The 13,028-nt window shown below is 49.5% G+C and overlaps 1 protein-coding gene across 1 annotated transcript; it reads left to right on the top strand.

Moving 5' to 3' along the window:
- Positions 1 to 6,453: 6,453 nt before the first annotated feature.
- Positions 6,454 to 11,730, top strand: crabp2a (cellular retinoic acid binding protein 2, a). The gene is made up of 4 exons (XM_088410814.1): positions 6,454 to 6,701; positions 9,336 to 9,514; positions 9,751 to 9,867; positions 10,451 to 11,730. Exons 1-4 carry the CDS (start codon positions 6,620 to 6,622, stop codon positions 10,499 to 10,501), a joined length of 429 nt encoding a protein of 142 aa, XP_088266940.1. The 5' UTR covers positions 6,454 to 6,619; the 3' UTR covers positions 10,502 to 11,730.
- The last annotated feature ends 1,298 nt before the right edge of the window (positions 11,731 to 13,028 follow it).

Below are 13,028 nucleotides of genomic sequence, written 5' to 3'. Positions count from 1 at the left end.
GCGTTGACCGATCCGGGGTGATAAAAATGTTGGGGACCCGTTTCCAAAATGTTGGCCCTAAAGTGCAGAAATCATTCACACCGCACCGCGCGCTAACTTGATTGAAAGATGAAATCGGCTGCAGTTTGGTTCCGGGGACACCCGATCCGACGAGAACCCGTGTCCCTTTTTATTTGTTGTTCTGTTCCTCATACAACACAAAACAAAGCTTTTGCATTCCATCAAAAACAAACAAAAAAAAAACAGCATTTAGAAACGCATGCATGTGCGTGATTAGAATCCGCCCACTTTGAGCAATTTCATTTAAAAGAATGAGCACTCCAGTAGGCTTTAAAATCTTCCAAGAATAAATGGCACTTGCATAAAAAAAAAAAAAATCTCATTTCAAAATAGATCTTGAGAAATAATCAAATTCTACTTTCATTTTTGGACCCGATTTTTTCCAAGCCAATCATCCATCCTCACAGCAGTAATCATACAAGCAGCTGCACGTGGGCTCCATCTACTGGTACACAAAAATGCAGGGGAACTCATATTGCCATATACTGTACTGTACAGTGGTACTTCTACTTACGAAATTAATTTGTTCCAGAAGTCATTTGGGAACGTTAATCTTTCATAAGCAGAGCCGCTTTTTACATGTAAATAGCCTAATCCATTCCAAGCCCGCCTAAATCCTCCTAAGCCCTTTAAATAAAGAGTATTAAATACTAAAAATGCATCAAAAACATATAAGAATTACATGAGTGCATGATCAGCAAAATATGTCAAGAAAAACAAAGATCACTCTTACACCTTTTGAATGAATCATATGAATTGTGGCAAATGGTAAATGCAGTTGATTGTTTGCCTAGAGATGGTGCTGGTGAGAGACTTCTTTTTAAGGTTGTTTTACAGTATTTGTTCTCTAATTTGACATTTGCAGAGATCTATTTATCATTTAGAAGTCCATGGGAGCAATAGCATTTATTTTTGCATCATTTTGAGCACGTAAACTTACTTAAGTTTAGTTTGGGGTCTTGCAAAGTGCTTCCTGTGTGACGTCATTGCTAAAATGCTAACAGCATGTTAACAACGCGAACATCACGCACAACAGACCAAAGACGTATGTCACTTATGTGTTTCGATGCGAATACGTATAACGTTAGCCGTAGCTAATGTCAATTTGATGTTTGTTAAAGTTCTGCGGTGTAAATCGTTGGTGGGAAGTCTCGTTTGCGGGAAAGCCGGCATATCGATATGATTAAAACGCATCCCAAAATGTTCCAAATACAGTAGACATGACTGGTTATGATAACGTATTGCATTGCGGTCATGCTGGCGCAAGCACCCGCATCTCATTCGCTGATTTGTTTGTTTTTTGTAAGTGGAGTCACCACTATATTGCTTGCGGGGATAAAAGCCGGACAGTAAAAAATATTCGAAGAAAACAACGTCCGAAGCAGCTGACGGGGAAGGCCAGAAAGGCTGAAAAAACGCCGAGCGTTGGAGCCGACCGGTCAAAGGAGGCAGAGGACGAGCAGGACGGCCGCCAGCAAGGGCAGCCACGTCGGTCCGAGCCCGGGGGCGTGGTCTCGGCTCTCGGGATCCCGGCACCCCGGGGCGTCGTCGCCGGGCCGGGCGCTCTTGGGGTTCCCCTCGAAATGGACCGGCAGGCAGCGGTCGTCCAGCGTTTCGCAGGCCAGGATGAGATGTTTGCTTTCCCGGAGAACGTTGCGGATGCCGCACGTGCCCGGCTCGCTCCGGACCGTGACGAAGTCGAAGGGCTCGCGGCTGATGCACAGGTTCTCCTTGAAGGCTCGGCCGCCGCCGCTGGAGCACACGGCCTTGACCCGCTCCAGGTCTTTGGGCTCCAGGAAGGACTGCGTGGGCCTGTCGCAGCCGCCGTTGTTCTTGATGTAGCTCCGCCACTGGGCCGCGTCCAGGGAGGCGGGCAGCCCCGCGCGGACGTGCCGCTTGACGAACGTGTCGTGGCCGCCGCGCCATTTGGACCGCTGGCACGGAGCCTCGTTGCGCGCGCGCGCCCCGATCGCGCACAGCGCGCAGGCGGCCAGCAGCAACGGCCAACGGGCGGCGGACATGCTCGGGAGGATCCGCGATTGCGAACGGGACGGACCCGGAATTGCGATCGGGACGGACTCGGAAGCTGCGCGGCTGCGCGAGCGAAAGGCGGAATTGGGAAACGGTCCAAATGTCCGTGCCTTGCTTTAGCAAGACGGGAAACTTTCCTCAAATGTACTTCCCGTCATCGGTTCTCCGCCCGGGCTCGTCGAGGATTTTCCGTCGGGGTGGGGAAGGGGGCGGGGCTTGCCAGCTGCATTACGTAACGCGCGGGGAGACGTCTACAAATAGGTCCAAACTTCATTCCGTTCCTGCGGCACTTGCTTTTACACTTTACGGCGCGGGGGGCCAAACGCGGCACGGGTGCAAGTCAAGTCCATTTTCTATATAAGCCGCTCGATCGAAACAGAGTTTCCAAGGCGGAGAACTTGTTTCTCGTTTAGAAAAGGAAGCGCGAGTCACTTTGATTGCATTTAAAATGGAGTCAGGGACCCCCTTTAGGAGGGCAAACTTTCCAAGGACCCCCGTTGCAGATGTTTGCGCAGACAAAAACAAAGCCATTCTGCTCCTCCGTTACTGTTTTCAATAAAGCCATATTTGATGAACCTAGTCCACTTTGGATTTTTTTGGTTTGGACAGCCTTTTTTTGTGTCCTTTCCTCACTAGAGCAAGCGGACGGTCTAGCAAACGCATCCGTAGATCCGTAGCTGTAGATGGCAAGTCAAGTCCAATTTTATTCATAAAACTCATTTTAAAGGGACTTTGACTTATGTAGCGCTTCTCTACCTCGGGTACTCGCTTTACACTAACTAGTCATTTAGCTACTGATGACGCGTGCAGCATCAGGAGCAACTGGGGGTTCAGCGCCTCGCTCAAGGACACTTCCACATGTTCCCGATGGTCGGGGGATGGAACCCGCGGCCTCTCGGCTGGGGGACCACCGCGTTACCGCCGAGCCATGCCGAGAAATGTTTTTAAAAGAGCACCGTCAATCGATGAATTAGGAGTGCAAACGCAAACGTAAATCACCCGAAACCCCCCAGACCACGAGGTCCGTGATCATGACGTGGATTTCACCGGTCTATTCGACAAATTTCAAAAGCATTACCTTTTCGAAGAAGTGTCATGGCGCGGCGGGCGGGATGGCCGGTGTGATAGCGGGAGTGCCGGACCCAAAGGCAGGGAGGCTCCCAGACGGCGGTCGCATAGAATAATCCATATTTGGTTTTCGAAGCGCAGGCGGGACCAAAAGCGGAAAAACAGAATGGCGAAAGCACAAGCGGGCCGGTATGGGGACAAGACCAGATGCGGCCGCGAGCGCGAGGTAGAAGACAATGAGCTGGGACTGAAACAGACAGGACAATAATTAGACAAATAGGAAACAGCTGGACAGAACCAGAGGTGGGGAACGCTGATTGGCAGGCACGTGGGGCTGGAGCTCTTTTCACCATAAATACCCAAGGTTGCGCGGCATCCACATTTCACCAAGTTTATGATTGGGACGCGCCCATATATTTGGCCTTCATTTTTGGCAAAAATGAACGTACGGTGGAGAGGACGGACGAGCTGCAGCAAGGTCGTTTTGGGCCCGGATAAGCAAAGCTTCAGCGGGTTCCGCAGAGGACAGGAAGCAGGAAATGATACGGCGCACAAGAGGAAAAATTGAATCCCCGTCAAGAGCTGCTCTTGGATTTTTCCCACTGCGCCTTTGCAACATGAGCTCATGAGAAGGTCGGGTTGAAAAGGTGAAACGCCGCTCCGGCATTTCCCAGCAACGTGCACAAGCGCAACAGCAATTCCTTTTATCCCGGCGAGACTTCAAAAAGCGCACGTAAAATATGAACTCGCCATTATTGAAGTCGTAGGCTCGTCACCTGTCCTTTCCCCCTTCCCAAAGACATCCCCTTCCTACTCATTTAACTTATTTGAGAGTGAAATTTTAGCGCTCAGGTGATGGAAATTGTTCTATAGTGTCCTCAGTGTGTGTCAAAAACAGAAGTTGAAAGATAGCTAAGTTTTCAAAAGAAACGAAGAAGCTGGAGAACATTTTAGCTCTTTACTGTTGTCTTTTAAAGTTACTTTTTGTAAAACTAAAACGATACAAAAACATACAGTGCATATAACATACCGTTACGCACGACACAAACAAACGTCATTCAGAATTGGAGCAATGACTCCAAAACACCGGACGGAGGCGGCAAAACAACGCAAACACTAGCCAATTCTTACGGGCTGTAACAAGTTCATTATTTCGGGTTGGGGACCTCGATCATAAACCGTTAGGCCTGGGACAAAAAAGTCACGATTTTTTTTTTTTTTTTATCTTTAAGGTTGCGTCCTATACACAGGCGCGTCTTATACTTGGGAAATGACGGTAGTTTGTCAACTTTGCATCGAGTCTGCAAATAACGAGCTAAGGTAACTCAAAAAGTTGCGTACGTTTTCTTTAGGCCTCCATTTGGCTTGTTTTTCACCCAATTGTACTACACTTTAACACTTTCAGAGCCATGGACGAGAATTTTCATCATGTAAAATCATTTGGGTCGTGTGCCTCTGACAGGAATTCTAATCAATGTTTTTTTTTTTTGAACGGATGACACCCGTGGCCAGATGATGCCAATCAAACACTGTTGTAATGTAGTTTTATACATACGCGAGCTGTTGTCTTGCTCGCAAAAACCCATTTTTACCGTTTGAGTTCATGTTTTATGGAAGGGAAGAACTCTTGAGATGTTTGAGATGCCACTTAATCAAATGTGTCAACGCGTAGAAGTATGAGCAAGGATCGTTCTCCTTTTGTTCCAAATAGCTCGTTGTCACTCGAAGGAGCTATTTTCAAACCGGGATTACTAAACGACGGAATAAAGTCGAATCCTACGTCGTTTTTCCCGCTAAAGAATGCAATCGGGACTTTGGTACGATACGGTACCATCAACGTCGACATAGCCATACGATACGATCTTCTGTCGGCTTTGAGAGACGCGCCAAAACGCTCGAGATCCGTTTGATGCGGACTCCTCGCTTGCGCGCAACAAAGACGTGGAAAATGTTTTAAAAAAGAAGAAAGAAAGAGAGAAAGTTCCCATCCTCAAGGTGCCGGAGGAATGCGCACAAAAGAACAAAAGCCAGACGGGGGAGCAAGAGGAGAAAAGTGTGGACGGGGCGGGGGCCCCGAGAGAAAGTCGGGTGAGGTAAAGGTTGAGGGGCGCGCTTCACGGCTCAATGCACCTGAATGCCCCGCGCCTCTTTTGTGCGCGCGCCCACAGCCCTTTCTTTCTTTCATCCTTTTTTTGTCATCATGTCACGGTCACAGGCCGACACTCGGCCCGACGGGGGCCGCGCCGATCTGGCCCCGCGCGGACGCCTGCGCCTTGAAACTTTTCCGGCCGGGTCGGTCACTTTCGAAGAACCGGGCCAGGCGGAAGTTTGCCGCGTGAGCCGGATAGAAAGGGGGCCGTTCCAGCAGCACTTCAAGCCCGCTTCAATAAAGCAAGCCATTCCACCATATTTGAAACATGTAATATTTTTGAAATTTGTCTCACGTAATCCTCGTCGTCATCAAAAACGGACCCGATTTGTTATGAGGAAGGGTGCAATTTACAAGATTTATTTTGTAAACTTCAGTATGGCTGAAAAGTATATATACTTGTAAGTCAAATTGGCGAATAAAAAGGGCACATATATTTGGCTTAAATGATTGTCTAGTCTTGGAGAGGCCCCGCTTGATCGGATCTTGCTGGCGCAATTTGCGCATCAAAGCGCGCGTCTTCGACTGGCCAATGATCCAAGTGCAACTCGGATGTGCAACCTCTGCTTGCGTGCAACGTTTTGAACCGTTGCGCGGATTTGACCCCGCCCCCTCCGCCCCACTGCTCCCCCTAAAGTCGCCCGGGTGACCGCGCGCTTCTGGGATCATCCATCAAGAGTCAATAGTTAACGTCGGCTTTGTGGCCTTGCCATCCATCATGGACGTGTGTGTGTGTGTGTGTGTGTGTGTGTTGCAGGTCCCCCCCCCCTTCCGCTCACGCAGCGGGGGAGCAAAGCAATGCAAAGCAATCGCCGACCTGCGCAAATCCCACCTCTTCCGGAGGCCAGGCAACAAGCTGTATCCCATTACTGACGCTTTTATACTTATGGTGGGGAGGGAGGAGGGGGGGGGGGCTCACAATCCTCATCATCAAGGCGCTAGTGCACCAGAAGGCTCAAAAAGCAGCTTTTTTTCGTTTCAAAGAGAAGAATGCGGTTGTCGCCCGTCGCCTGCAGGAGGCGCGATCCCATTAGGGAGCAGTCGAGACCTGCCTGTGACTTGAACGCGGTTGGTCCGGGGAGGGGCGTGGCCGTATTAATTAAGGGGCGCGGTTATGCGTCTCGCTCCACGAGGGACTCGCTATCCTCTTTTCCAATTACATTTGCCGAGGAGCGCAGTCGAGGCGGGCTTCGCCACACAAGTCCGGCTCAGTCGCGCTCTCAGTCGGCCAGTGCGGCGCTCAGAAGAAAAAAAAAAAAAAACACATTAAAAAAGAGAAAAAAACGTCGCCGTCCAGGAGCGCACGGCAGCATGGAGCGCAAAATCCCGGACTTTTCCGGCACTTGGGAGATGAAGAGTTCGGAGAACTTTGAGGAGCTCTTAAAAGTTTTGGGTGAGTGCTGACGCAGAGCCGTCATACTTTTTGTTTTCTTCTTCTTTGAGGTCACGTCCTCCTCTCTGTGCACCGGTCCGTTTTACGCCCGGGCGGGGGGTCTTTGTCATTCTGCAAACGCCCCAAAATTCAAGTGCCTTGGCCCCAGGCCAGCGTCACCCCCCTCCCCAATAACACAATGGAGACAAACGGCGGTACATCTGTCTGCGCGCTCTCGGTTCGGCTCGGCTCGGCCTGATCCAAATTGACAGTCGGGAAAAGCGGGGGCGGGGGGCGGGGGGACACCTGCCGATTGGAAGCGCTTAGCTGCCAGGAAAAGAAAAGACTGAGTGCCAGAATAGGTTTTTTTGATTTCAATTTGGGGGGAAAAGAACCTATTTGGTCAAGGCTATAAATGTGCGTGCCTTGTTACAATTCAAGTCACGTAATTAAAACGTGCATTTTGGTTAAAAAATAACCTTAATATGAACCAAATATTTGGGTCAAAATTTAGCCAGGTTTCTGGGTTGGTTTTAAAGAAAACAAAGCAATAATTGAGGTGACCCGATTTTTAAGTATTGTGCAAAACAATGCAAAAGGCTGCATAGAATTGAAATGCAGTATATGCATGTGAGGTGCAGTCATGACTCTGTCCACTGGAGGCCGCTATGCACACATGTGACATCACAATGCGTGTCTGCTCTGTAGTGTGAGCTGGACATTTTATTCGTCTTTAAGACAGCAAACAAAGTGAGCGTTTCTATCCTCCTATCAAAAACACTTGAGGGATAGAGCGATTATCGGTGACGATATTTGACAATGACAGGAATCGATATCGATTCGGCGGCGGTTGAGCAACACCGGCGCCGCACTCCAAACGAAACCTAAGTAAATTTACACCCTCAAAATGATCCAAAAATAAATATTATTGCTCCAGTGGACTTGTCTAGATCGCTGCAAATGTAAAAAAAAAAAAACAAAAAAAAAAAACGTACAAATAAAACAAGAACCTTAAAAAGGAGTCTCTCTGCACTCATCACCAGCACCATCTCAAGGCAAACAAGTGAACTGCATCCTTGTTGTCAACTGTGACAATTCATGATTCATTTCAAGGGTTTTTGTTATTATTCTTTGCATGATATATTTGGATTATGATGCATTATTATTTGATTCATATTTATAAGCGTTTAGGAGCATTTTGGGGACCTTGGAGAGGATTAGGATATTTACATATAATGCTACGAATTGACTTCCGTAACAATTTCATTTCCGTACCAGCTAAGGGCCCATCATATGATGGGCGTGGGCCCTAAAAAAAACGAGCAAAAAAATCAATCGCGGCCATTTGTGATCGCAAGTCGTTTCAAGTAAAGACGGTCGGCTAGAAGCGTTAGCCGATGACGATTAGCGATGCGTGACGAACGGGAATCAGCCAGTTCATTTCGAATAAATGAAGAAGACTCCCGCGATGGAAGGGGCCTTACCTTTCAAACGCGCGCTAACCCAAACTCCAAATTTGACCTTTAACCCCAAATATCCGAATTACGAGCGCGTACGTTGACACGCAACGCGGAGGCCGAGCGCAGCTGGACGCGACCCGTCAGCGCCGGCCTTCGCGAGCCTCGGCCCGACCCCCGGGGGCTTCCTCCCCTCCCCGACCTTTGACCCCGACGCTCGGCCGGCGGGCCGGCACGTCCTCGTTTGCGTCGGAGCCTTTTGGGGGGTCTGAAAGTCAGACGGATCGTAATCTAGAGACGTTACTTGAGAAGCCCCCCCCCCCCCCCCCCCCCGTAAAAAAAGGCCCCCCGCTTTGGCTTTCGGGCAGGCACGGGGGTCACTTGATGTCCGCGGCTCAGCTTGCTGCCTGAAATAACCCCGCATTGTCAGGAAAGACGTCTGACTTGGGCCCGGGCCCGGGTCCTTTCGGCTCCGATTCTGCTATTTTCCCCGCTACTGTGGATAAAGACGCAAAATCTTAGTCACTGACGTCTTCTTTCCCTTGCGTCTTGCTATTTCTTCATCTTGCTGCCGCCTTAAGGAGGAATGATGTCATTTTTGACCTACTTTGCTTAGGACAGTTGAGAAAAAGGCAAAGTTTGACAGCGCGGACGCACAGATGTTGCGGCTGGCCGCGCTGGGCCGCGCTGGGCCGCGCTGGGCCGCATGACCTCACGCTTTCCTCTCTGGGGCGCCACGGACGCAAAGTTGCGGCGGTTTTCCTCCTTGCTCTTAAGTACCCTAGATTTCATACTATAAACCCCACTTTTTTTCTCACGACTTGAGCCCTGCACCTTATAGTCCAGTTCAGCTTATCTGCATGTTTTGTTTAGTTTTTTTTGGGCTAGTCGCCGAGGCTTATCCACGACAAAAAATGTTTTCTTTTAGCTGCTGCGGCTTACACAATCAAAGCAAATATTTTCCCGCCATTTTGACATGTTCCCAATATTCCTCACGTCCTCCATTCCCCGCGTACACACTGCGCATTCACGAGAATGATTTTGTTGTGTTTTGAGAGAGGAGACGGACGCAAATTGAGTGGATTCCAGTTTGCGCAAATCCCAGATTTTCGCTGCTACAGTGTATGTTATTTGGCTCCAATGTCGCTCACGCCGCACGGAGAAGAAGTTTGACGGGGCTGAGTTGGGTCTGCCGCAGGTGTCAACGTGATGCTGCGCATGATCGCGGTGAAGGCGGCGTCCAAGCCCCTGGTGGAGATCACGCAGGACGGCGAGACCCTGTCCATCAAGACCTCCACCAGCGTGCGCACCACCCACATCACCTTCACCGTGGGGCAGGACTTCAACGAGAGCACGGTGGACGGGCGGCCCTGCACGGTACGCCCGCCGCGCCCCTTCCCGCTCGCCCTTTCTCGGTCTCCGGGGCGAACGCGCCACCGCCGTCCCGGGTCATCGGCCGACCCGAGTCCGCATGAGCCCGTGCTCATCGCGCCCCTCCCCCGTCGCGTCCGACTCACTCAAATACGTCGCGCGAGCGACATTCCCCATTGTCTTCGCAAAATGGCTCACCACCGCACAGCAGCTACCTTATCCGTCCGTCTCCTGCTTGTCAGAGTTCTCCGCGTTGGGAGACGGACAGCAAGATCAGCTGCGAGCAAACCCTGCAGAAAGGGGAGGGGCCCAAAACCTCCTGGACCCGGGAGATAACCGACGACGGCAAGCTCATCCTGGTAAAGACGCAAACGCGCGCCGGCAGGCTACGGCGGCGGGGGCATCCCGTCGCCGCAATGCCGAGGTCCACGCGGCCCGGTACCGGTCCGTGGATCAACTGGTACCGGGCCGCACGGGCCCCGCCCCAAACAATGACGTTTGGAGCCGATTTACTGTAGTTTACCCTCAAACGGCTCATTCGTATGTGTTCGCCTTGATCTTTGGCGCCGCCTCTGGCCGCCCTTGAAATGACATTTTCTAGTGAGGAAAGACCCCGTCGCTGAACTTGAAATATTTCAGGATTGTTGTTTTATGTTGGACAATATTAAAAAAAGAATCACGTTTAAGTTATTTAACTATACACCGTGATTTTATTGGTCCGGGCCACAAGAAATTGAAATGACACCGCTGCTCTAACAGCAAGCGTTCGACAGAAGTCTGAACTTGTGGGCTCCGCCAAAATGGTCCCCACAAGTGAAACGGGACCCCACAAGGACAGTAAAACCAATGAAGTCCCCACGAGCTAGCAAAACACACACACACAAAGCAAAACCTAATTTCCGCCAAGGTGTTCGGAAGCGATGACGTTGTTTTTGATTGCAGACGATGAGAGCGGACGACGTGTTGTGCACCCGAGTCTACGAGCGCCAGTGAACGCCTCTTGTCCCTCGCCCTTTTTTTTTTTCTTTCTTAAATTCCAATAGTGGCACCTTCAAGACACGAGCTTCATTCCTTCCTTAACTCCTCCAATCATCTTGGCCGACCGAAAGGAATGGAAATCCATGCTCACGTTAGCGTGCCGTTTTCCATTCATGCTGACCGAAGCCTTAAGCTAGCAGGCTGAGTTCAACTAAGTGGGTCCTTTAAATAGACAACATGAAATTTGCTTTGTTTCGGCTTAACTTTGACAGTGAACTTTCCACGTGGGCCGACGGGTTCCCGAAGACACCGCCGGTGAGAAGCGCGAGCTCTCTGGCGCCGAGTGCCGCATTCGAGGAAGGCGGGAAGTCGCGATGCTCCCACGCTACCGGGCGACTTCAAAGCCTTCGCGGTCGTCCCGGTTGTTTACGTTTGCCTCAAACGGGAGCTCCAGGTTGGATGGCCCGCAGGCCGCATTTTGGACACCGCTGACGTAAATGCTTTTATGACTGCTGGAGGGTTGCGTTTCCAATCGCATCCTCGGCCAATTTCTTTGCTCTTTTGTTTCTTCGGCGAATGTTTTGGATTTGACGTGGTATTTATTGGCACGCAAAGCAGCAGAGTTTGACTGGCTGCCTTTTGCCGCGTCTTATTTTGGCTTTTGGCTCAGCTGTCCGCCACCAGAATAACCGTGCCCTCCTTTTCCACTCTGTCACTCATCTCTTTGCCACATGTACTCCAACATTCAACAAGGCAAATATTTCCATTGCCCCCCCCCCCGTCTCATCACACATATCCTCCAGAGCCGCTCATCCGGCAAATCTCCGCGCATAACATTTCACTTTTACTTAGGTTCATTTTTCACTGGAAGGTGTGCTTGCATTTTTAACCTCGACCCCCTTTTATGTTTGAAAGTTTAAGTAAATATTGAATGTAGCTTTTCAGTACCTCTGCTTCGCTTATGTGTAATCGAAATGTTTGTTAAAAAAATGGCCTTTGTATGCATTTTTGTTACGGAGCTTTTTGATTTGTTTTTAATGATTGCAATATTTTTGGACTAAAAAAAACAAAACAAAACAAAAAAACCCCCTCTAAATTCAGGTCAAAATGACCCAAGAATATGATTTCTTCTTCGGAGGGGTCAAGTTGACCCAGGATGTTATTACTTTTCCAGAGAAATAAACATTACACACGAATATAAATGAAGTGTTGCCTTTGTTACTTTGTGAGTGGCTTTCCAATAAAAATGCACATGCAAATTTTACAGGAGAGCAAGGATTATTGTCTCTTCCTTTTTCACGGCGTTATCTACACCCGCGCTTCTCAAAGTGAGGCGCACGGACCCCTGGCGGATTTCTAAAACATATTTTAACTCCAGAAGAAATATCGTGTCACGTCATCGCTTTGCTTTTTGGCTCGTCTTGTCAGAATATTGTGTCATGAATGACAATGAGGCAAAAAAAAACAACAACATAATAATAATATGCACTCTATATTTGTCAAAGGACTCTCTAAAATACGCTTTAGCAATAAGTAAGTTTTTGTCCCAACTCATTTGCTCTTAGTTTAAAAGGAAAAGTTACTGTTCCTGTCATGGCAAATATGGCCCATTTTGCCAATTATTTTAACTTTATGTACTCTGGTTTTTGCAAAGGAGTCTCTAAACACCATTAAGCAATAAACTTTATGTTCCGACTCATTTGAAGAAGAAAAGAAAAGTTTTGAATGATTATTTGAACTCCATGTACTGGGTTTTTTTGCAAAGGACTTGTTGCTTCTTGGTAAATTTGACCGGAACAAAAAGTATCAAGATGATGTTTAAGTGTTCTACTTTAAGTGGCACATGGAGGGAAAAAAAACAGCAAAGACAAAAGCGAGGAACGGATCAGGTCAGGCGTGGAAACAGAAGTTGGGTAAGCTTCTAAGGATTCCTGACCCCTTGTCCTTTTAAGTCCCCTGGTGAAGACATCCAGATGGTGGACGCTCCGCTCCGACTCAGCGGCCGATTAGCTAACGCGAAGACAAAGCGAAGTGCGCAAAGAAGCTAACGAGTACTCGCAAGGAAGCCAGGAGGACGGGCCGCCCCCTTTCCTCACCTCCGTTGCACCTACAGAATTTCACAGGAGAAATCAATCCTTTGATAGCCTCGTCCTCTGGCTCCCTTTGCACCCGACTAGAAGCCGCGGGGTGCAAAGCGGGAGAAAAAAATGGCCACTTCTAGTCTTAAATACACGCTATTTCAAAAACATTTGGGGGGGAGGGGCCGCAAAAGACAAACGGCATTTCTCTTCGTTCCTTCCAGGAAAGACGACCCGAGGCCCGACGCGTTCCGGGTCGCGGGTCAAGCTGGCATCTGGAGGCGCGGCACCTTTCGCTTTCGCCGCGCTTGGTCTGGCGCTGCGTTGGCAAGTGGAAAGGAACTGGGTCGAGCGGTCCGGGAGTCCACGTGGAGCGGGCCGGTGGGCGTGTCCCCGCCGGCAGGAAATGCCATGAGGATTACAAGGTACAGCTGATTGACGGCAGATGTGCTTAACAAGGAGAA

This window comes from Hippichthys cyanospilos, chromosome 3, assembly GCF_059441005.1.
Source record: "Hippichthys cyanospilos isolate Australia breed blue-spotted pipefish chromosome 3, RoL_Hcya_1.0, whole genome shotgun sequence".
NCBI lineage: Eukaryota > Metazoa > Chordata > Actinopteri > Syngnathiformes > Syngnathidae > Hippichthys > Hippichthys cyanospilos.
The sequence above is the reverse complement of the archived record's forward strand: the minus strand, read 5'-3'. Positions and strand labels throughout refer to the sequence as shown.